The sequence below is a fragment of the Urocitellus parryii genome, chromosome 3, assembly GCF_045843805.1.
Source record: "Urocitellus parryii isolate mUroPar1 chromosome 3, mUroPar1.hap1, whole genome shotgun sequence".
Taxonomy (NCBI): Eukaryota; Metazoa; Chordata; class Mammalia; order Rodentia; family Sciuridae; genus Urocitellus; species Urocitellus parryii.
This window is the reverse complement of record NC_135533.1, coordinates 137,748,688-137,771,537: the sequence shown is the minus strand read 5'-3', so window position 1 is coordinate 137,771,537 and position 22,850 is coordinate 137,748,688. Positions and strand designations below refer to the sequence as shown.

The 22,850-nt window shown below is 36.1% G+C and overlaps 1 protein-coding gene across 7 annotated transcripts in view; it reads left to right on the top strand.

Annotated features, from left to right (window-relative positions):
• The window catches only part of Atxn2 (ataxin 2), a 101,417-nt gene that overhangs the window by 35,022 nt on the left and 43,545 nt on the right, over positions 1 to 22,850 (top strand). For 4 of the 7 annotated variants that reach the window (XM_077796109.1, XM_026386149.2, XM_026386151.2 and 1 more), the window contains exons 2-6: positions 5,393 to 5,429; positions 7,433 to 7,492; positions 7,966 to 8,037; positions 8,890 to 9,040; positions 21,536 to 21,550. In XM_077796109.1, the coding sequence (XP_077652235.1) occupies positions 5,393 to 5,429; positions 7,433 to 7,492; positions 7,966 to 8,037; positions 8,890 to 9,040; positions 21,536 to 21,550 (335 nt within the window). The remainder of the gene's footprint in view (positions 1 to 5,392; positions 5,430 to 7,432; positions 7,493 to 7,965; positions 8,038 to 8,889; positions 9,041 to 21,535; positions 21,551 to 22,850) is intronic. The other 3 variants (XM_026386145.2, XM_026386150.2, XM_026386147.2) reach the window with 1 other exon arrangement.

The following is a 22,850-nucleotide window of genomic DNA, read 5'->3' as shown; positions in this document are numbered from 1 at the left end:
ATTGAAATTTTTCATCATTTTGAACTTTTTTATTGTTGAGTTTTAAAGTTTCTTTTTTAATTTTGTTAATATATTTTTAGTTGTAGCTGGACACAATATCTTTATTTGTGTATTTTTACATGGTTTTGAGGATTGAAGCCAATGCCTCACACTCGCTAGGCGAGTGCTCTACCACTGAGCTACAACCTCAGCCCAAGTTTTAAGGTTTTTTAAGAGACATGATCTCAGTATGTTACCCAGGCTGGCACCATATTCCTGTACTTAAATAATCCTCCTGCCTCAGCTTCCTGAATAGCTGGAACTACAGGCGAGCACCACTGTTTCTATCTTAAAAGTTCGTAATTTTTGTGAAGTACCATGCATCTATTTTTTCCTTATGATTCCAGTGCTTTTTGGTGTTTTTTGTAAGAAATAATGTAAGAAATAATTATTTCTTTTTGTAAGAAATTATTTCTTTTTGTAAGAAATAATGTGAAATTTAAGGTCATGAAGATTTTCCCATTTTCTTCCTAAAAACTTAGTTTTAATTTTTACATTCAGATCTTTTATCCATTTGGAGTTAATTATTGTATAATGGTATAAAGTGAGATTCAGCTTAATTCACTGTTTGTTTTGAAAAGACTCCTTTCTTCCACTTCCATTTTTTTTCATCCACTCTGCCATGGTGGGCATTGAACCCAGGGCCTTATGTGTTAGGTGAGCACTAACTACTGGGCTATAGCCCTAATTATGTGTCTTTATAGATATACTTTCCTCTACATGTTTTTTCTTCTCTAAACATTTGTTACAGGAACTGCATCATTTTTTTTATGTGAGATTTACCATGTTGTGGATTCAACTATTGTATAACCTCATGGTATTAATTGATCTATTCTTTGTTCTCATGTTTCCTGTGAATTGATAAATCAGTAAGCTTGGTGAGATCCAGCCTCATATGCATATTGCATTTCATCAGAGGCATTTCTTTTTTCTTAAGGGAGGTTGTACAAATGTAGAATGGTATGATGATCCCTTGCACACTTGTTACCAACTTCAGCACTTACCAAGATGTGCTGATTTTGCTTAATTTATTACCCAACCACTTTCCCCCCTTTTGTGTTATTTTCAAGCAAAATAAACTTTTATTTGTGTAAATTCCTTTCTCTTTCTGTTTTTAAATTTATTTTTTTTGTTATTGGGGATTGAACCTAGGGGCACTATACAACTGAGTTTTACCCCCAGGTTTTTAAATTTTTATTTATTTATTTATTTATTTTTTGTACTAGGGAGTGAATCTAGGAGCGATTAACCACTAAGCCACACACCCTCAGCCCTTTTCTGTATTTTCTTTATAGAGACAGGGTCTTAACTTTGAGTTACTTAGGGCCTCATTAAGTTGCTGAGGCTAGCTTTGATCTTCCCATCTCAGCCTCCCAAGCTGCTGGGATTTAGATGTGTGCCACCATGCCCAGCTTTTTAATTTTTTAATATTTATTTTTTTATTTGTAGTTGGACACAATACATCTATTTTATTTTTATGTGGTGCTGAGGATCGAACCCAGGGCCTTACATGCGCTAGGCAAGCGCTCTACTGCTGAGCCACAAACCCCCACCCCAGCTTTTTAATTTAATTTTGAGACAGGGTCTTGCTAAGCTGTAAACTTGTGATTGCTCCTACTTCAGCCTTCCAGGTAACTGGGATTATAGATTTGTGCCACTATACCTGGGTTTTCTTGTTTTTCATGCTAGGTATCAAATTTAGGGTCTCATACATGCTAGACAAGTGTTTTACCACTGAGCTACATCCCAGCCCCTAAATTTCTTTATATTTATTTGGTAGGCATTTTGAATCACTTAAATGTTATATTCAATAACTATTAAAAGAATAGACTCCTGGTTAGTCTTGTTTTGTGATACCTGATCTATCCAATCATTTTTAGGACTAGAATGTGATCTTGACCTTTTTTTTTTTTTAAGTTGTAGATGAACACAGTATCTTTATTTTTATGTGGTGCTTGCTAGGCAAGTGCTCTACCACTGAGCCACAACCCTAGCTCTTGACCTATTTTGAGATTTAGTACTTGTTGCAGGCTGAGCATCCCTATCAGAGAATGTGAAATCAAACATTCTGTAAGATCTGAAACTTTTTAGGTTCTGCCATGATGTTACGAGTGGATAATTCCATTCCTGACTTCATGTGATGGATTGCAGTCCATGTGGGTGAGTTGTATGGAGCTGGGTGTGATGGACCACAGCTATAATTCCCACTACTTGGGAGTTGGAGTGAGGCAGGAGGATCCAAGTCAGCCTTGCCAACTTGGTGAGACCCTGTCTCAGAGTAAAATTTTAGAAAGGGCTGGGGAGGTATAACTCAGTGGTAGAGTGCTTACCTAGCATAGCATGAGTAAAACCTTGGACTCAATCCCAGTTTAAAAAAAAAAAAGATATATGAAACTGTAAATGAATATCTAAACTTGGGGCCCTTTCTCATGACATTTCCTTAAATATGCAAATATTCCAGTATCTGAAAAAATCTGGAATTGGAAACACTACTGGTCACAGTATTTCAGATAATGGATATTCAACTGGTATGTAAAATAGGAGTTATCTTGGCCAGAAATACTGTTGAAGAAAATCAAAAGTAAAAACATCTGAGTGGACCCAAAAACAGACGGTGGGTGGGGGGAACAGTTTCAGGGAACATTGCTTTGATATGGTAACATACCTCCTGGGTGTCTGTCAGACTCTGTGGATCAGTGAAGGTCAGTGGCAATCAGTGGTTTCTGTACCCTGTGCCACTTCATGCCTCTGTAAGTCTCTTATTGTTTTCCTCAGTGAACTATTTGTTCTATTAAGTAAACTGATTTGTCAAACAGTTGCTCTTTATTAGTCAAAGATGTAACTGTAATCAATTAAAAAGATAATGTGAGTTCTATAAATAAATATTATGTTTAGCCTCTTTGTAGGGGAGGCTACATGAGTTTAAGGAAACTTTGACACTTCATGGCATTTGTTCAAGGTTTTGTAACTGGCTCTCGGCAACTACTAGGATAAGATAATCCTTCTAATAAGTAAAATTTAGCCATTTTAAGCTTTTCGGGTATGTACTACTAGTAAATAGGAGAGAAAACACTCAGTAAATTCAAATGATATTTGAAAAAGTATAGAACTTTAGTTAGTCTTAATGTGAGGTTGAAAGCGTGTAGTCACTTTTAAGTTTATTCCTTATAATGCAATTTCAGGGAGACAGCATAACCTAGAAATGGAAAGCCTGGGTGTAGTAAATGTAATTTAAGTATTAGCCCTACTGCTCAAGAACTGAATGGATTTGGTTGAGATATTTAACTGCTTTATAGTTTACTATAAAACAGAGGTGGTAAATTAGACAAACACATGTGGAATCAAATTTAGATTTAATCAAATTTGATTAGATTTTGATAAAGTTCATATTCTTTCCTCTTTGTGCTCTTCCATGACCCACTGCCTGTTTTGTATCTCTGGGCTTCCCATAGTATCTAGTTCATAGGAAATTCTACAAATGATAAATTATTAGTTATACTCCTTAGGTTTTAAGAATTTCTACATTTGTACTTGCAAGAGGCAAAGAGTTATCAGAATGTTTTTTGTTTTTTTTAAAGAGAGAGAGAGAGGGAGAATTTTTAATATTTATTTTTTAGTTTTCAGTGGACACAACATCTTTGTTTGTATGTAGTGATGAGGATCGAACCCGGGCCGCACGCATGCTAGGCGAGCACGCTACAGCTTGAGCCACATCCCCAGCCCGAGTTATCAGAATGTTAGAACTGAAAGGAATTGGGCTGGGGTTGTGGCTCCGCCGCAGAGTGCTCGACCAGCATGTATGAGGCCCTGGGTTCGATCCTTAGCACCACATAAAAATTAAATAAGTAAAATAAAGGTATTGTGTCCAATTATAACTAAAAAATAAATATTAAAAAAATTAAAAGGGCTGGGGATGTGGCTCAAGTGGTAGCGGCCTGGCATGCGTGCAGTCCAGGTTCGATCCTCAGCACCACATACAAACAAAGATGTTGTATCCACCGAAAACTAGAAAAAAATAAATAAATATTTTAAAAATTCTCTCTCTCTCTCTCTCTCAAAACAATAAATAAAATAAAAGGAATCTTAGATCATTTGGTCTTGACTATTATTTTCTAGGTGAAGAAACTGAGCACGGTAGTAAGAGTTGGAGACCAAGCCAGAACTGGTGTCAGAGTTAAGATCTGTGTTACTATACTAGGAAAGGCACTAGTCATATTGCTAGACTTTTTGGACCTAAATTGTTCTGTTCCCTGAATGTTTTAAATTTTGAGTGTTGTGATTATTTTATTAAAATTGGGATTTCAGTTCTATTTGATCCAGAGTGACTAGAGTTTATAAATTACGTAACATTTCACTTTACTAATTTTTTAAGTAATTTTTAAAAATTATTTCTAAGAATCCTAATCTTTTCCATTAAAATAAGCTTTAGGTTGTAACAGTCAGTTATATCTGTGTCTTTGGGTTCTACATTTGTTGATTCAAATAATGGTGTATCAAAAATATTTTGGGAGAAAAACTGCCATATGTATTTAATATGTAAAAAAGTTTTTTCTTGTCTCTTCTTAAACAATACAGTATAACTACTATTTACATGACATTTACATTGTATTTGGTATTTTAAGTAATCTAAAGATGTGTAGGTTCTATGCAAATACTACACCTTTTCACCTAAGGGACTTTAGCATCCTCAGATTTTCCTATCTCGGGTCTTAGAACCAATCTCCCAGGGTACCAAGGGACAACAATGTTGTTTTATAATTAAATTTACTTGAAAATAGAGTTAATCTTACTGGAAACCTTGGCAACCAATTTTCCAAGGGAGGAAGTTGGAGGAGATATACTGGTTGCACAGATCACAACATGTTGTTTAGAAGTAAAAGTGCTCTGGATGATTTAACTTAATAATATCATCCATTTTCAGAGGTGGGGGAAATTATGGTTACATAGTGTAACATATGTTACATATGTTGGTTAAATCAGGAATGGTACCTGTATTTGCTTCTGAGTAGCTCTTTATAGCAGTGATTGGTTGCTTTTGGAGTAAAGATTAGTATTAACTCAGGTTTAATGTTGGTTTTTTCTTCCAATAGGCTATCTTTATTTCGTTGATTAGATTTGATAAAGTTCACATTCTTTCCTCTTTGTACTCTTTACCTATTGCCTGTTTTGTATCTCTGGGCAAGTAGAGCATAGAGAGCCATCCTTAGGCAGGCTTTTAGACTAAATAGTAGGTGAACTGTCTCCCCAATTAGCTTGTTCTTTGAGTGGAATTTATAAGGTGTTTTAAATTTGAGGATATACTTCAGTTTTTTCAGTCTGTTGTTTAATAAAAATATATATTTAATCTTTTCAGAGGTCGAAACAATAGCAAAGGACTGCCTCAGTCTACGGTGAGTAACTTTAATGTTTGCAAAAAATTGTTGGCTAAAATATGATTTCTAAATATACATTAAAGGCCAAGGCAAAAAGCTTTTTTTCTTTATTGTTGGAAACCTTCCTAGATTAATATAGTATAGTACAAAATTATTGGCTATATGTGTTGTGTTTTGCTGATAACTGTGTATAAAGTGTAAAAAATGCGTATAAATGATATTTTTGTCATCATAATAAGAATATTGTTTTTTTTTTAAAGAATTTAACCTTTATTTTAGTGCCTCACATGTGCTAGGCAAGCACTCTGCCACTGAGCTTCAGCCCCAGCCCTCATTTGTTCTTTTGTAAGTGACTAAAGGCAAATTGAAGCAATCTCTAAAAGATAAGTAGAACACCAAGGGTGAAGTTGGGAAAGTTCTTTGGTGTGTTAGTCTACTTTTTGTCACTGTCACCAAAATACCCAACAAGAACAACTTCGAGAATGAAAAGTCTATTTTGGCTCATAATTTCAGAGGTTTTGTCCTTGGTTGGATAACCAAATTGATGTGGGCCTGGGGTGAAACATAGCATCATAGTAGAAGTATGAGGGAGGAAAGTTATTAAATTTCTGGCAACTGAGAAGCAGAGAAAAGAGGGGAAAGGGACTCAGGGAAAACCACTCTTCCAGGGCATGCCTCCCAGTGACTCACATCCTCCAGCCACAACCCACTTACCTACAGCTACCACCCAGTTAATCCATTCAAACTGGGATGGGCTGATTAGGCTGTCTCTCATAACACAATCATTTCACCTGAACATTTTCATTTCCTGCATTGACACAGGAGGTTTGGGGGATACCTCATATCCCCCATTTTAGTTGTGGATGGACACAATACCTTTATTTATCTTTTTTTAAATTTTTAAATATTTATTTTTAGTTGTAGTTAGACACAATACCTTTATTTTATTTATTTATACGTAGCACTGAGGATCAAACCCAGGGCCTCACATGTACTAGGTGAGCGCTCTACTGCTGAGCCACAAACCCCAGCCTTATATATTTATCTTTATGTGGCACTGAGGATCGAACAAAGTGCCTCACCCATGCTAGATGAGTTTTCTACCACTGAACCACAACCCCAGCCCCAACATTCAAGCTTTTTATTTTGAATTAATGAGCTATATATTTTTTAAACTCCTTTCATTTTTCTCCTTTGGAAAGGGCCTTCTGATCTTACCTTTAGGAAGCCAGTGGAGTTTACATGAAACTGAAAAGCATAAGTTCCGAAACTGAAAAGCATAAGTTCCGTTTGATAAATTTATCACTAATTTTTGAGTCACCCTGCCTTTATTAGACAGATTGACTTCATAAGGATCAGGAGGGCACAACTTACGTTATTATGTATTATGGGGTGGTGTGGTTGACCAGATGTTTAAACACTTGCATCAATTGATTCAGATGTGCAGAGAGAAAGTAGCTGGGGTTCTCCTCATTCCATTAATTTGTTATTTATTAAGAGTTATTTTACCCTTTTTAGGATATTGATAGGAGTGGTTTTTGTTTCGTTGTTTTGTTGTTTTTTTTTTTTTGGTTGGCTGGTTTGATTTTTGTGGGCCTGTACATGCTAGGCAAGTGCTCTACCACTGAATTATACAAATGCATCTAACTGCCAGTGCAGTTGGACAGTAAAACAGTTCCATCACCCATCAAAATCCTTCATGCCACTTTGTTGAGAACCTTCATTCCCCAATCATTGATTTGCCTTCTGTCCTCATGATTTTATTTTTCCTCCTTTAGAGAGGTTTAGTATTGCTTTTTTTGTATCATGTATAAATTATGTTGTTAATTGCTATGCCTAACTTTACTGTTAAAAACCCTAACTTCTTTAAGGAAGCAGAAGATTGTAGTAAACCAAATATTAATACATGTGAGGAGCTGTGAGGAGTTACCAGTAATCTAAAGAGTTTGTAACAAAATGTTCACTATAATGTATATGGAAGTATAAATACTAATTTATAATATTGTTTTTAAATATTTCAGATTTCTTTTGATGGAATCTATGCAAATATGAGGATGGTTCATATACTTACCTCAGTTGTTGTAAGTTATCAGATTGTTGGGAATAGATTGCTTTGGGTGTAGAATAAAGTAATTTCATGAAGTTAAAATGTAGATAAATGATTGTCAAAGTACATTTGTTGGTTCATATTTGATCAAGATGATTTAGGAAAAAAATACATTAGAAGTCTTTATGTAGTCTATTGTAACTGTAAACACATTCTTGTTAGCACTGTATAAAATAATATTTGTAGTTAATTATCTGTTGTGTATTATTTTATCTGATATAGGTGGGATCAGATGTATTTAACGTGAATATTTATAAATTTATACTGTAAACTGAGTCTCCTGAAGAATTTTGAAATTCCAATGTATTGTTAATGTTCTGAAATTTTTATTGTTAGTGAATAGCTAGTATTGAATGAAGCCTAATGAATTATGAAACATAAAATGAAGACACATATCTCTGATGATGGTAGTACTGTTTCTTTGAAAAATTAATTGTCTGTTTTTAGGGATCCAAATGTGAGGTACAAGTGAAAAATGGAGGTATTTATGAAGGAGTTTTTAAAACATACAGTCCTAAGGTAATTATTTCTTTTTTTTTATTAATGTAAATCAACTATTATGTGTTTGTATTACTTCCTGAGCAGTGTCTATTGAATTCTGATTAGCAAATTTGTAGTTATGAAGTGAGCATATTTATCATGATTAGCTTCATATGGTAGTTCTTAAAAAGAAAAACATTTTCATGCTCAGTGTATTTTGATTTGGCTGTAAAGTTTCAAATACCAATTATTTTAATGACCAGAGTGCTCAAAAGACCAACTTACAGATTTAAGGGTATGTTTTTCTACAGTTCAAAGGATTGAACTAATGGCTTTGTGCATGCTAGGCAAGCGCTCTACCACTGAGCTACGTACCCAGCCCTTTTTATTTATCTATTTTTATGTAGATCTGTACATGCTAGCCAAGTACTCTACCACTGAGCTATACCCACAGCCCTCCAAAATGCATATAATTCTGTAACTGCCAGTGCAGTTGGACAGTAAAACAGTTCCATCATCCAGGATCGAACCCAGGTCCTCACACACATGAGACAAGCACTCTACCACTGAGCTACAACCCCAGCCAATGATTATTTTCTTTTTTTTTTTTTTAAAAGAGAGAGTGAGAGAGGAGAGAGAGAGAGAGAATTTTTAATATTTATTTTTTAGTTCTCGGCGGACGCAACATCTTTGTTGGTATGTGGTGCTGAGAATCGAACCCGGGCCGCACGCATGCCAGGCGAGCGCGCTACCGCTTGAGCCACATCCCCAGCCCTGATTATTTTCTTAAAGTAATTATTTTTGCCAAAGACATAAAAGAAATAGCACTTTCAAGAACTTAAGGGACTTCTATCAAATTTTTAAAATATTTACTCATGTTTTTCATTTTAGTGCGATTTGGTACTTGATGCTGCACATGAGAAAAGTACAGAATCCAGTTCGGGGCCAAAACGTGAAGAAATAATGGAGAGTATTTTGTTCAAGTGTTCAGACTTTGTTGTGGTACAGTTTAAAGATATGGACTCCAGTTATGCAAGAAGAGGTGGGCTTTGGTTTTCTAAATATGCTTCCCGGTTTATTAGATTTATTCCAACAATGATCTCCATAGTGATCATATAGACATTTTTTTCAAAACAAAATATATGCTGTCTAGTATATGACTAAGATGGGTTTTTTTTTTTTTTTTCTTTTAAGAACAAGGGAACTTTGAATCCATTTTTGTTGGAAAAATGCTCAAACTTTGGAGAACAATTATGTGGGTATTTCAGTAGCAAATATTGAGTTTATGTTCTGTAAAAAATTAATTTGGAAAGTTTTTTCTGCAGTTTCATAGTCAAAAATGCTACTGATATTCAGTTGAAAATTCTTATTCCATTTGGCCAATGATACTTTAATTTATAAGTAGACCTATAAATCTGCAAGGAAATCAAAACATAGGGATATAGAAGAAAGGCAGAGATCTGTGGATAGAAAATAATCATTTAATGAAGATGAAAAAAGGTAAGGTAGAACATTCCTGTTTTAAAAATTTAAGATATTATGTACTTATTAAAATTTAGTTTATTTCAGCATTTATTGAGGAGGAACATGCGGGAGTCGCTGCCTTTCATTTGGAGAGCATACTCTGTAGTGCTGAGTGTTCATTAACATGGTGAATGGCACTTGTGAGCAATTTTGGACTTGGTTCTGAAATTCTTTAATTAAAATAGTCAAATGTAAAATTCTTCAGCAGATTGTAATTCATTACAATTTGATTTTCATGATTCAGTCTATACCAAACACTTTTTTTTGTTGTTGTTGTTGTTGAGCTGATTTTTCTACACTGAAACTATAAAGCACAGGAAGTTAAAACCTTTCTTTTAGCTTGCTTTTTCAGAGGCTAGCAACAGTAGGCACTCTGTAACTGCTTTGAAATGCTGATGGAAAGTGCAGTGTTCCATTTTTTAATCTTCTCAAATGTTTGCGTCCCTTAGTGGGGGCTGGGGAGGGTTGTGGGGGGCTGGTACTGGGAATTGAACTTGGAGACACTTAACCACTGAGCCACATCCCCAGCCCTATTTTATGTTTATTTAGAGACAGGGTCTCACTGAGTTGCTTAGTGCCTCCCTGAATTGCTGAGGCTGTCTTTGAACTTTCGATCCTCCTGCCTCAGCCTTCCAAGCTGCTGGTGTTACAGGTGTATGCCACTGTGCCAACTCCTGGTTCTTTTTCAGTTTAATCTGAGGCAGGATGATCAGGCTTGTGCTACTGTGTGTGACTGTAGAGGGACACTTTTGAAAGTGTTCAGTATGCTCTTAAAAAGGTAGATATATTTTGCTATGTGCTAAAATGATTATTTTCTTTATAAAATGATTGTTCAACTGAATATCAGTATTATAGTTTCAGGTTTTTTATTTCAAAACTGTGGTGGTTTAGTGAATTGTATAGTTGTGTCCATTTAGTACATAGCATCCTGAAATAGTGTTGTTATGTCTTAAGTTTTCACATCTTTTAAGCCTGGTTCTCAGGACTACTCTGGCAGAAGTTGCTCACTATAAAATAAAATTTCTAATCTGGATACTATCAGCATGTAGACATCCCTTTTAGAGTTATTAATGGGATAGTTCAATAATGGAAAACACGAAGGCACTTAGTTCTACTTTTAGATTTACCTTATTTTGTATTAGAGACTTAGATTTCCAGCCTCCTGGAATAAAGCAAGGTAGGATTTAACCAATGCTTGTTAATGCTGTATCACAAAGTTTTTAAGTGTCCAGTTTTCACCTATAGAGATTCTAATTTAATTATTAACTTGGGTGAAATGTTGGGCATATGATTATGAAGTGCAGTTGGGGATATGAACCATAGGATTATGAGATTATAGTATTAGTCTGTTCTGTGGGTCTTCGGGACTTTTGTTCTTTTTTTTAATTGCCTTTCAGTGCCTTTTCTGTCTCAGAAAGGAGGATTATCTTCAGTAGTCTTTGCTGCTATATTTTTAAAAAGTTACTTTTAGATATTCATGACAATAGAATGACATTATACGTACATGGAAGTATAACTTATTCTAATTAGAACTTTTCTACATCTTAAATGTGTACAGATGGATTGAATTTTTTAAGGATTAATAGAGGGCTGGAGATGTGGCTCAGCGGTAGTGCGCTCGCCTGGCATGCGTGCGGCCCGGGTTCGATCCTCAGCACCACATACCAACAAAGATGTTGTGTCTGCCGAGAACTAAAAAATAAATATTAAAAATTCTCTCTCTCTCTCTCTCTCTCTCTCTCTCCTCTCTCACTCTCTCTTTAAAAAAAAAAAAAGGATTAATAGAAATTAGTTGGACATGGTGGTACATGCCTGTAATTCTAGGTAGTTCGTAGCTTGAGGCAGGAGAACCTCAAGTTAGGGTCTCAAAAAAAAAAAAAAAAGGTAGGGGGTTTGAGATGTAGCTCAGTGGTTCAGTGCCAATGGGTTCAGTGCTCACTACTACCTCCGCCCCCACTCTCACACAAATAATAATAAATAAAAAATAATAGAAGTTAATGAGTGCTAAAAACCCAAAATAGTAAGCTTACCATTATGTACAACTATAATGCATCAATATAAAGTGTGGAAAAATAAATATTTGTAGCTTCCTAAAAGAAGAGGGAAATGTATTTCCTTTCTGTGTTTTGTCTTACAATTCTCTTCTGTAACAATACTGTCAAAATCTAAACGTCAATATTTGTGTGCGTATTCTGTGTGTTAGACCCTGTGTCAAATACTTTATATATGTATTTCTTAATTTAATCATCACAACTTATTTCTTAAGTGGATATGATTAGTATCCACAGGTTGTAGATGAGGAAACAGACATTCTTAAGTAATCTGGCCAAGTGAGGATACAAATCCTTCTCTCTCTCTCTCTCTCTCCCTCCCTCTCTCTCTCTCTCTCCCTCCCTCCCTCCCTCCCTCCCTCTCTCTCTCTCTCTCTCTCCCCTTGGGATTGAACTTGGGCACTCAAAAACATGCTCCCAGCCCCCTTGTGCTCTTTTATTCGTGTTGTTTTTTATTTAATTATGCTGACTCAGTTATATTGTAGTTCTCTTGCTTCTCCTTTCTTGTTCTTCCTACTGCTTCATTTCCTTGTTAGTGTTCTTAGCCTACATAATAGCAAACAGATCTACTTATCAGTAAATAACATTTTGTTGTAACACAGCTAAGTTCATTCGATGGCTGCTTTTATACCATGGGGATAGAGTTGGGTCATTGTAAAAGACTATAGGACTTGCAAAGCCAAAAGTCCTGTTACTGGATTCTTGAACCTCTTTTTTTCTGCTTGCTTCTTCTCTTCAGACTAGAAACCTACTGAAGCCTCTTTCATCCTAAAAAAGGATCCATCTTAATCCTACATGCTGAGGTTTGAGGAACCTCTAAGAGCTAGGTCCTTTAGACTTCTTTTCAGTCTTCACTACTGTGCTTGATACTATGGACTGCAATTTCTTTCTGAGGCTACTTTTTTGTAATTTCTAGTGTTCATTGATCATTCCTTTCCTGCCTCATTCCTGTGCTTCTTTTCCTTCATACTGCTCTTGAATGTGTTTTGTGTTCCCAGTGTTTTCATTCTTTGCCCACATGACACTCATTTATATGTGCTGTCATGATTTTATGCCACATGGACGATCCTTCCTCAGCATCTCTGTATGATGGCCCATATGCCAGGTATGTTATAATTTTGTTTCTCTCATACTTTGTTTCTTATGTTTGAATACTTTATTTGTTTGTTTGTTTGTTTGTTTGGGGCACTGGGGTACTTAACCACTGAGCCATATCCCCATCCCTTTTTATATTTTACTTTGAGGCAGGGTCTTGTTAAGTTGCTTAGGGCCTTGCTAAATTGCTGAAGCTGGCTTTGAAATTGTGAGCCTCCTGTCTCAGCCTCCCGCCTCAGCCTCTTGTGCCCTTGGTATTACAGGTGTGAGCTGCTGCACTTGGCAACCATGTTTACTTTTTAATTCTGATGGCCTCGTATAATATTTTGTCATGTCGTATGGTCTCACTATAAATGTCTTTGAATAAATTAAATTTGGGGTCGTAGGACTGGGGTTGTGGCTCAGTTGTAGAGCAGTTACCTAGCATGTGTGAGGCATTGGGTTCAATTGTCAACACCACATATAAATAAATAAAAATAATTTTTTAAAAAATTGGGGGTCCTGATTTTTTTATCTCCCCCTTTTTGTGGTGCTGAGGTCCAACTCAGGGCCTCAGTCATGATGAGCAAATGCTCTACCATTGAATCTCTCTCAGCCCTCTTAACATGTTTTTTAAAATTCTTATTCTTTTTAGTTGTAGATGGACACAGTGCCTTTATTTATTTATTTATTTATTTTTATATCGTGTTGAGGATCAAACCCAGTGCCTCACACATGCTAGGCAAGTACTCTACCACTGAGCTACAGCTGCAGCCTCTCTTAACATGTTTTTAAAAAAGAAGCACTATTTTATGTAAGGAATGAGAAAGCTCTAAACAGTCATAAATATAGCTGTCTAACAAATACTTATTGAATTTTGGAGGATGTTTATTGTTATACAGAAATTTATTTTGGTGTTGGGTACAGTGGCACTTGCCTTTTCATGCCAGTGACTCAGGAGGTGGAGGCAGGAGCATTGCTAGTTCGAGTTCTGCCTCAGCAATTTAGCAAGAACCTGAGCATCTCAGCAAGATTCTGTCTCAAAAAAATAAAACGGTGTATGGGCTGGGGTTGTGGCTCATTGGCAGAGTGCTTGCCTAGCATGTGTGAAGGTTCAATTCTCAGCATCACATATCAATAAATAAAATAAAGGTTCATTGATAATTTAAAATATATATGTGTGTGTGTGTGTGTGTGTGTGTGTGTGTGTGTGTGTGTGTGTGTGTTTTAAGTACCCCTGGGTTCAATCCTCAGTACCAAAAAACCAAAAAAACCCCAAAACACTATATTGGATCTCTTAAGAGAACCTTGTAAGACTGGATAACTTTACCTTCAATAAAACACACACACCCCCCTTTAATTTCATAGTGTTCATGGTTCCCTGAGGAAGTCTGTGTATTCCCTGTTAAAAAGCTCTGCTCAAGCATTTTCATAGTTGCAGATACCCAAGTTGAAAGAATTCAAGAAAAATAGAATGCTGGACTTAGTGGCATTGAATTCCAAATACATCAGAGATGTGAAGAGTTGAATGGATTGTAGCAGTAGTTGGATGAAGTTGAAGGAAATTGAAGTGTGAACGTATAATTTAAAGTGAAAGGGGCTGTGGCTGTGGCTCAGTGGTAGAGCACTTGCCTAGCATGTATGAGACACTGGGTTTGATCCTCAGCAACATATAAAAATAAAGGTATTCTGTCCATCTTCAACCACAAAGGAAAAAAACATCTTTTTGTAAGTGAAAAATAAATTTCTACCAATTGTATTTTTCTGGTGCTTTACTTTCTTTCTTTCTTTTTTTTTTTGGTAGTGCTGAAGATTGAACCAAAGGCCTTGCACATGCTATATTCCCAGCCTTAGTGTTTCATTCTTGTATTTTTGTTGTGATTGACTTTTTTTTGGTACTGGGGATTGAGTCTAGGGGCACTTAACTACTGAGTCAAATCCCTAGCCCTTTTTATTTTTTGAGACAGGGACTCACTAAGTTAAGGGCCTTGCTGAGTTGCTAAGGCTGGCTTTGAACTTGGGATCCTCTTGCCTTAGCCTCCTGAACCACCGAAATTAAAGGCCTGCATCACTTTGCCCAGCTAATGTTGTGGTTATTTTTTACTTGATAGGGCAATCAATAACAGAAGGATCTCTTCTGAAGTGTATGGCATTAGAAATGCCATGTCAGTAATCTAAGGACGAGGCAAATCCCAGAGCAGATTTTAGCCTGGGAAGTTTGGATTCTGAGGAATCCAAACATGTTCTACATTCACTAGTGGATGGTGCTCTACTAGGGTGGGCAGGCCATAATGCTACAACTGAGGAGGCACATTATTGAAACTAAGAGTGCCTAGGCCCCATAGAGGGACAGGAAGTACTAAAGTTGGTCAGGCAGTCACCTCTTGTTACACAATGGTCAGGATAGGCATCCTGTCTTTTGAGGTTGCCTGTGGTAGATAGGCCCAAAGGGATGTGATGAATTTATAGGTAGCCTGTGGCAAGGAATGAGAGTTGGCTTGGGAGTTGTCATTCTAGTAAGCAAGCTTTAAATAAATTTCAGTGATAAAATATTCTTCTGTTAAAATTGAATTGTAGGGCTGGGAATATATTTCAGATGGTAGAGTCTTGCCTCACATGCATAAGGCCCTGGATTCAGTCCCCAGCATCATATGTACAATTTTAGAGCATATAGAAATTTTCTGTTGTTTTTCAAATCGGAGCAGTGAATCCAAATAAGACAAAAAGCAAAGAAAAACCTATGTCAAACAGTAGAGATTTATTTGGACACACAGTGTAAAAATACTGCTTGGTATCAGTAAGAGTAAGGTGGCCTGGTCTAAGACATATGGAAGCTACTGATTTTCATAACAGTCATGATCAGCTAAACAACAATAAAGAAAAATATTCACAGTAGGAACAGAATTTAAGGTGGAAAATCTTGAATACTATAAAATGGGATGTCAGGATGTGACTCAGTGGTGGAGCATTTGTGATACCCTGGGTTTGACCCTTAGCACTGAGAAAATGAAAAGCATTATATAAGTTGCCTTGCTTAAAGAGAGAAACATGCTATGCTTTGAATGGAAATATTTTATTACTATGAAGTTGTTGGTTCTTCTCAGAATAATCTCTAAAGATAGTAGCTCCATTTTTGTAGAAATTGACAGTGTGATTCTAAAGTTTATGGGGTTATAGGTATTAACATGAATTTTGGAGTTTTTTTTTTTTTTCTTACAGGATTCAGGACAAAATACTAAATACTAAGATGTATTAGAATTAAAGCATAATTATATTAAAGGCAAAGAATAACAAATCCAAAACAGACTAAATTTGTGGGGGTATTTTGTTAATATATTATGAAGGTAGCACTTTAAATCTGGAGTAAGATAAATTATTCAGTAAAGGATGTTTGCACAATGTGGGGGAAATCAATTTCCTACTTCACAGTGATTGTCAAATAGGGGCTGAGGTTGTGGCTCAGTGATAGAGCACTCGCCTAGCAGCCTAGCACGTGCGAGGCACTGGGTTTAAGCCTCAGCACCACGTAAAAAAATAGACAAATAAATAAATGGATAGATAGTTTTGTTTTTTTTTTTTTTTAAATAAAGCTCAATTAGAGTGAAGTATCAAAAAACCCTCAAAACTAGCTGGGCATGGAAGCGCACACCTGTAATCACAATGACTCAGGTTGCTGAGGGAGGGGGATTGCAAGTTTGGGGCTATTTTTTACCCCCCAGTATTTATTTTTTAGCTGTAGTTGGACACAATACCTTTTATTTATTTTATGTGCTACTGAGGATCAAACCCAGGGCCTAGCACATGCGTGGAAAGTGCTTTTACTGCTGAGCTACAGCCGAAGCCCAGGGATTAGAAGTTTGATGCTAGCCTCAGAAACTTATTAGACTCCTAGGTTCAATCCCTGACACCCTCCCCATTATCCCCCAAAAAGGAAAAAAAAAAAACCCAAATTATAGAAATACTAGAGCACATTTATGTATTTGTATAATTTTGAGTTGAGAAGAGCCTTTAGAAAATTGTAATGTCAAAGATTGGTGTGTGTATTATGATTATAATACACCAATCTTATGATTCTAATTAGATATGTGCAAAGTAGTATATATTCCATTCATTTTAGAAGACATGCTACAGATTGGCAAAAATAGAATAAAAGCGTTACAAATAACTGGTGATCATGCAGAAAAGTAATATACTGCAGTAGTAAGCAAAGTAGTGTAGTTTCAAAGCATTGGAATATGATTTTTTAATCTCTCAACTTGATGGATGGTAAAAGTGAGAAAGATTAATCTACCTGGTGATAGTACAGGAATTAGAAAATGCACTTACACCCTGAACTCCTTAGTAGGTGAATAATTCAGATGAGTCCAGTTTTCAGTAGACAGGTTTTATTTATTTATTTTTTTCTCTTTCCTTACACAGTCTCAGTGGAGTCTTAGAAATAGCAAATATATTAGAACTAGTAACAAAACTGAATAATGAAGGAATGTGGGTTAATTGTCTTAATTTTAATTTTGGTTCTGTCTAACTGCGAATGTAATTAATAGCCTTTTTATCCAGATTTCAGTTCTGGCAAAGAGTATTAAATGAGCATGTGTACCTGAACAGTTGTGATTTTATGTTAGAAATGAAATGTCTGAATCTTGTTTTCTATATTTGCTAGGGAAATAGAAGTGTGTTTGTACAGCTGTAAGAATTGGAACTCATGTCTAATTCTACTTTCCTTAACCTGTTCTGGAACACTCCCCCCCCCCCCCAAATATTTTCACTTGTAGATGGACACAGTACCTTTATTTGATTGATTTATTTATTTGTGGTGCTAAGGATCGAACCCACTGCCTCACACATACTAGGCAATCGCTCTACCACTGAGCTATAACCCCAGCCCTGTGGAACACTTTTGACCGAAAGTTTGAGAGTAAATTGTAAAAGAGTAATGTGGTTGGCTAGCACTGTTGACATTTTAGGTTCTGTATCCTATTCTTTGACTCCTAAATATTTCTGAATTTACTTTTTTGTCCTATTTCTCCCTCCCCTTAAATTTAAATACCTGGGATTGAACCCAGGGCCCAGAGTACGTTCTGCCACTGATCTGCATCCCCAGCGGCCCCCCCCCTTTTTTTTTAAAAGTTTTACTTTTTAGTTGTTGATAGACCTTTATTTTATTTATTTATATTCAGTGCTGAGAATTGAACCCAGTGCCTCACACATGCCAGGCAAGTCCACTATTGCTCAGCCCTAGCCCCAGCCCCATGTTTTTATTTTTTAATTAGAGGTAGGTTCTGGTTAAGTTGTCCAGGTTGGCTCTGAGCTTTCGATCCTACTGCCTCAGCCTCCAAAGTCACTGAGATTACAGGCAGATGCCAACATACCCTGCTAGAATTGCTTTGTTTTTCTTTAACTTTTGAATTGAAAATCAAACCTTTTGAAAAATGAAAAAATAGGCTAATTTCAGAGAGCATCCTTCCTCAAATTTCTTTTGATCTTTTTTGGAGATAATGTGGGAATTGGAAATCTTTTATTCTGAGGAATCGTTCACTTTTTTAAATATCACAAACCGCATGAAGTAGGTTTCCATAGTATGTCTTGGTTTTATTACTTTTATTTCATTCAGGCTTTATTGTAGAATTTTGTGTATATTTGATTCTGTGAAGCCAATCCAATACTCACATTGTTCAAAGAAACCTGGGTTATGGCTTTACAATTTTAAAAATATGTATATATTTATTTGATTTTTTTTAAAGTCATATTCACTTCATTTTAAGTGATACCATTTTAGAATAATTTCAGCTCAAATTTTAGTTTAGCTAATTTAAGTTTAAAATGTTAAACTACTAATTACAGTGCCATTATGTTATATTGATGAACCAAGGTGATATAACTCATCTTAAAAACACTTTCCTTTAGGGCCTGGGGATGTGGCTCAAGCAGTAGCGCTCTCGCCTGGCATGCGTGAGGCCCGGGTTCGATCCTCGGCACCACATACAAACAATGATGCTGTGTCCGCCCATAACTAAAAAATAAAATATTAAAAAAAAAACACTTTTCTTTAAATTTTAAGTAAATAATTCAATATGCATATCTCATATATGGATTTTATTACTAGGGAAAATAGAGCTACTGCTTTTTTATTAGGTAGAATGTTTGTCCCTCAAAGATTTAAAAATTTTTACCTTACTTTATCATAGTATTTTGAAATTTAATCATTTACATAGGAAGACAATGATCTTTCTCTGTTATTCGTGCCTTTTGGTGCAAATTGGTACTTCCTAAAGAGAACTACTGTCTGGAAGCACTTGGATGCTGGGGATGAAACCCAAGGCCTTGAGCATATTGTTAGGCAGCCCACTTTACTGTATCCTTAGACCCTAAGCATTTTTTTAAGCTTCCAATCAAATATCCTAGCATCTGAAAAGTTAGTTTGGTCCTTTACTTTGCCTTTTTATTTTTATTTTTATTTTTATTTTGCCTTGAGTTTACTGCATAGTACATTGATCGAGGTTTTTGACCTGTTTCTTAGTCAGATTCTAGGCTTTTCCCTTTGGCTCCATAAGAGAAGCAGAGACACTTTAAAATGGCATATTGTGTTTTTAAAGAGAATAGCATTTTGGGGATGCTTTTCCATATCAATTGATTCTTTCCTGACTTTGGTCAAATGGCTATCTAGGTCAGATCTGAGAAAGGAGTAAAACAGAAAGATTCTGTTGGTTTGGTTTGATTTGATTCTGACTAGAAAACAATAAGTTTTTTTGAAATATATCAGTTTCTTCTTGCGGTGTCAGGAGACTGAGGCAAGAGGATTGCAAGTTCAAGGCCAGCCTCAGCAACTTGGTGAGACCCTGTCTTAGAGTAAAAAATTAAAAGGTCTAGGAGTGTAGCTCAGTGGTAAAGAGTTCCTGGGTTCAATCTCCAGTACCAAAAAAAACCCCCAAAAAACCCGGCAGTTGATATTTAGGCTGGCCTATAGGTCCTTAACATGATATACTGGCTACCTCCTACAGAGGCTTGTTGCTCAGGAAGGTGCTTTTTTAGGAGACTCTGTTACTTTTCCTTAGCAGGTTACCTTCTCTTTCTGCTTGTTAGAACATGATTTGGGGAATGATGAATGTGGATTTAAAACAACAACAACAACAAAGCACTTTTAATTTTGCTAAACTTTGAGTGAAATTTAGCATTTCTTTCCATTATAAATGTAGGCAACAAACCAATAGTAGTATTGGTACCTGCAACTGAAAAGCTTCTTATCACTTCATCCTGTGGACATCTCAGATTTATTTATGTTCATCACCTTTAAAAAATTATAGTAGTCATTAGATCATCTCTTGTTAGATCTTATTATTTAGTGCCTTAATAAAGAAGTATACATATTACTGTGCCGCAAAATTTGTTTTAGATTTTTGATAATTGCATTTTATTATAATTGGTCTCTATTGATTTTCTGTCTCTTATGCATTTAAATACATTCTGAATATGGTTCCATAGGTTTCCCCAAAATGCCAAAGGGATCCCTGGATTAAAAAAAGGATAAGAATCCCTAATCCAAAAACTCCCTGGGCCCCAGCTCCCTGCAGTCCTCTTGTCATGATAGTTCTACTTCTGCCTCTACTTGTGGTAGTGCTTTTACTTGTGCCTTTGGTTTTATTATTTTAATCTATATCTGGTTCCTTATCCCCAACTTGTTTATTTATGCTGTTCTTTAATATTATCTATATAACATAGTTTATGCTCTTACTGTAATAATGTAGTTAGAACAGATGTATATGTAATTTAAAAAAAAAAAATCTCTCCTCTAACACATAGTCCCTCTTCTCTGGGGAAGTCTGTGGACTTGTGTACTATGCAGAAAATTTTTGCATACATTTGTTCCTGAATACTGGGCTCAGTTGTCCTCTTGCCTCAGTCTCTCAAGTAGCTGGAATTGGAAAGGTGTGTGCCACTGCACTTGGCTTACATACCCCACTCCCTGTGGTGCTTGCGATCAAACACAGACCCTAATGCATGCTAGGCAAGAACTCTGATGATGTATGATGAGAAAATGTTTTTAAAGGTTGTAGAAAAAAATCCCACAGTAATAATTGATTAAAATAAAATTTAAATGTTTTCTTATCTAGAATTTCAGTGTTTGAGGAAAGCAAATTTAATTGAGATGAAATGGGTAGTAAAGGACTTTGAAGCTCTTTCTGGAATAACATTTGTGATTTCTAATGTTAATGATTATTTCATCTAATTTATGTCATTTTTATAGTTGTATATATGTAAATTTATATTAAACACTTCAAAATCATTTTACTTATTTGTCTACACTTGAGGAACAGGGGGAGTGGTACAGGGGATTGGGATTGAATTGAGAGGAGCATTACCAGTGAGCTTTATCTCCAGCCCTTAATTTTCCTTTTGAAATAGATTCTTACTAAGTTGCTGAGGCTGGCCTTGAACTTGTGATCCGCCAGCCGCAACCTTCTGAGTCTCTGGATTCGAGCCCTTTAAAAAATTCTGAGACAAGCTTGAATGATCTTTCAGCAGCATAATTATATGAGCAGTAAAAGAGGAAAGGTTCAAAACCAGTGCATGGAATGGGGGATACCCAAGAAAGGTAGCGTAGTGGTTTAGTCATGTCTTCTTGACTACCACCAGATGGCATCTCTGCCCCAGAATGGCTAGGTTCTGTCTAAAATCAGAGTGGAGCCAGGGTGTTGAGAGCCTGCCCACTGTGGGGGTACCATTGGGGAGGGGGATTGTAATCTTACACCTTTCCTCACCCTCTAGTGTAGAGGCTTTTGGAAATTGGAAGTTTCTAAGTCAGGGAATAAAGTACAGAAAGAACTAAATCCTTGTCTTTTGTCTCATTTGATAATTTTTATTGTTTTTCCTTTTTTTTTCTATACCTATAGTTCCTTCAGAAACAGGTAACATTTTTCTAACATTCACTTTGTATTTTTGCATCTTGCTCTTATAATGCTTTTGTTTCTTGCCATAGAGAATAATGGAAATTTAATAGACTGACTTATAGCATGGATATAGTTTGCATGCAAATTCCCACAACTTATGATTAGAATATAGCCAATTGGTTTTTTTGAACTTTGCAGTAATCTGGTTTCAACATTGTGTTATTTAATATCATCAGTGTTTTTTAAAAACTAAAGAAAAAGCTGTTAACAAATGTCTAGTATTTTATTTTATAATTGTAAAATAAATCAGAGTTTGCACTAGTGGATATTGGTAACAGTGTAGAATGGAACACCAAGGCCTTTCTTCCTTCTAGCTCGTGATACTGTGTTGGCCTTAAATAAGATACTTAACAACCAGAGTTTCTCTAGCAACTGCAACTGTCTCATTTTGTGCTGATGCTCCACTCTGGCCCATTTTTCCCTAAACCTTTCACTTATCTTTTAAAAAGGACCTACTTTGGGGGAAATTTTAAAAACCAAGGAACATATCCTTTATAGAATTATACTTTCATATTTTCCCTTCCCCCATTTCTAAGTTATAGCATAATAATAGTTGATTTCTTTATAAGATTGATATTGTAAACAGAAGATTTTAAGATAAAAATGTAGAATTGAAAAAAACAAGTCACCTAATAATGGCCTCTTTTTTGGGGGGGGCGGGGGGTACTGGGGATTGAACCCAGGGTCGCTTAACCACTGAGCCACATCCCCAGCCCTTTTTTTGCATTTTTAATTTACGGACAAGGTCTCACTGAGTTGCCGAGGCTGACTTTGAAGTCACTGTCCTCTTGCCTCAGCCTCCCGAGCCACTGAAATTACAGGCATGTGCTATCTCACCTAATGATGGCCTCTTGATACAACCTAAATTGTGGTCAGCAGAGTAAAGCCTGGTTCATTAAGGTTTTAGACACTTGCTCCCATCCACATTGGCTCCCATCTGAGGACTGTATCCAGGGGGAGCTCTCTACCAATGAGTGTTTTTTATTTTGAGATAAGGTCTTGCCAAGTTGCACAGGCCAGCCTTGAAGTTGCCATTCTCCTGTTCCTGCTGTATTTGTAAGTGTTGCCACCATGCTTGCCTGTCTGGGGATCCTTTCTTGATGTTGTTTAGAATCATATCATAAAAGTAATTCTAAACTATTCATTTTGTTTTGTGTGCTTGGATCTTTTCATTTGAAAACAGCTTTGCTCTGCTCAGTCCACAGTTTTTTTTAAGTACTTCCCCCTCTCTTCCTTCCCCACCCCCCACACAGCAATC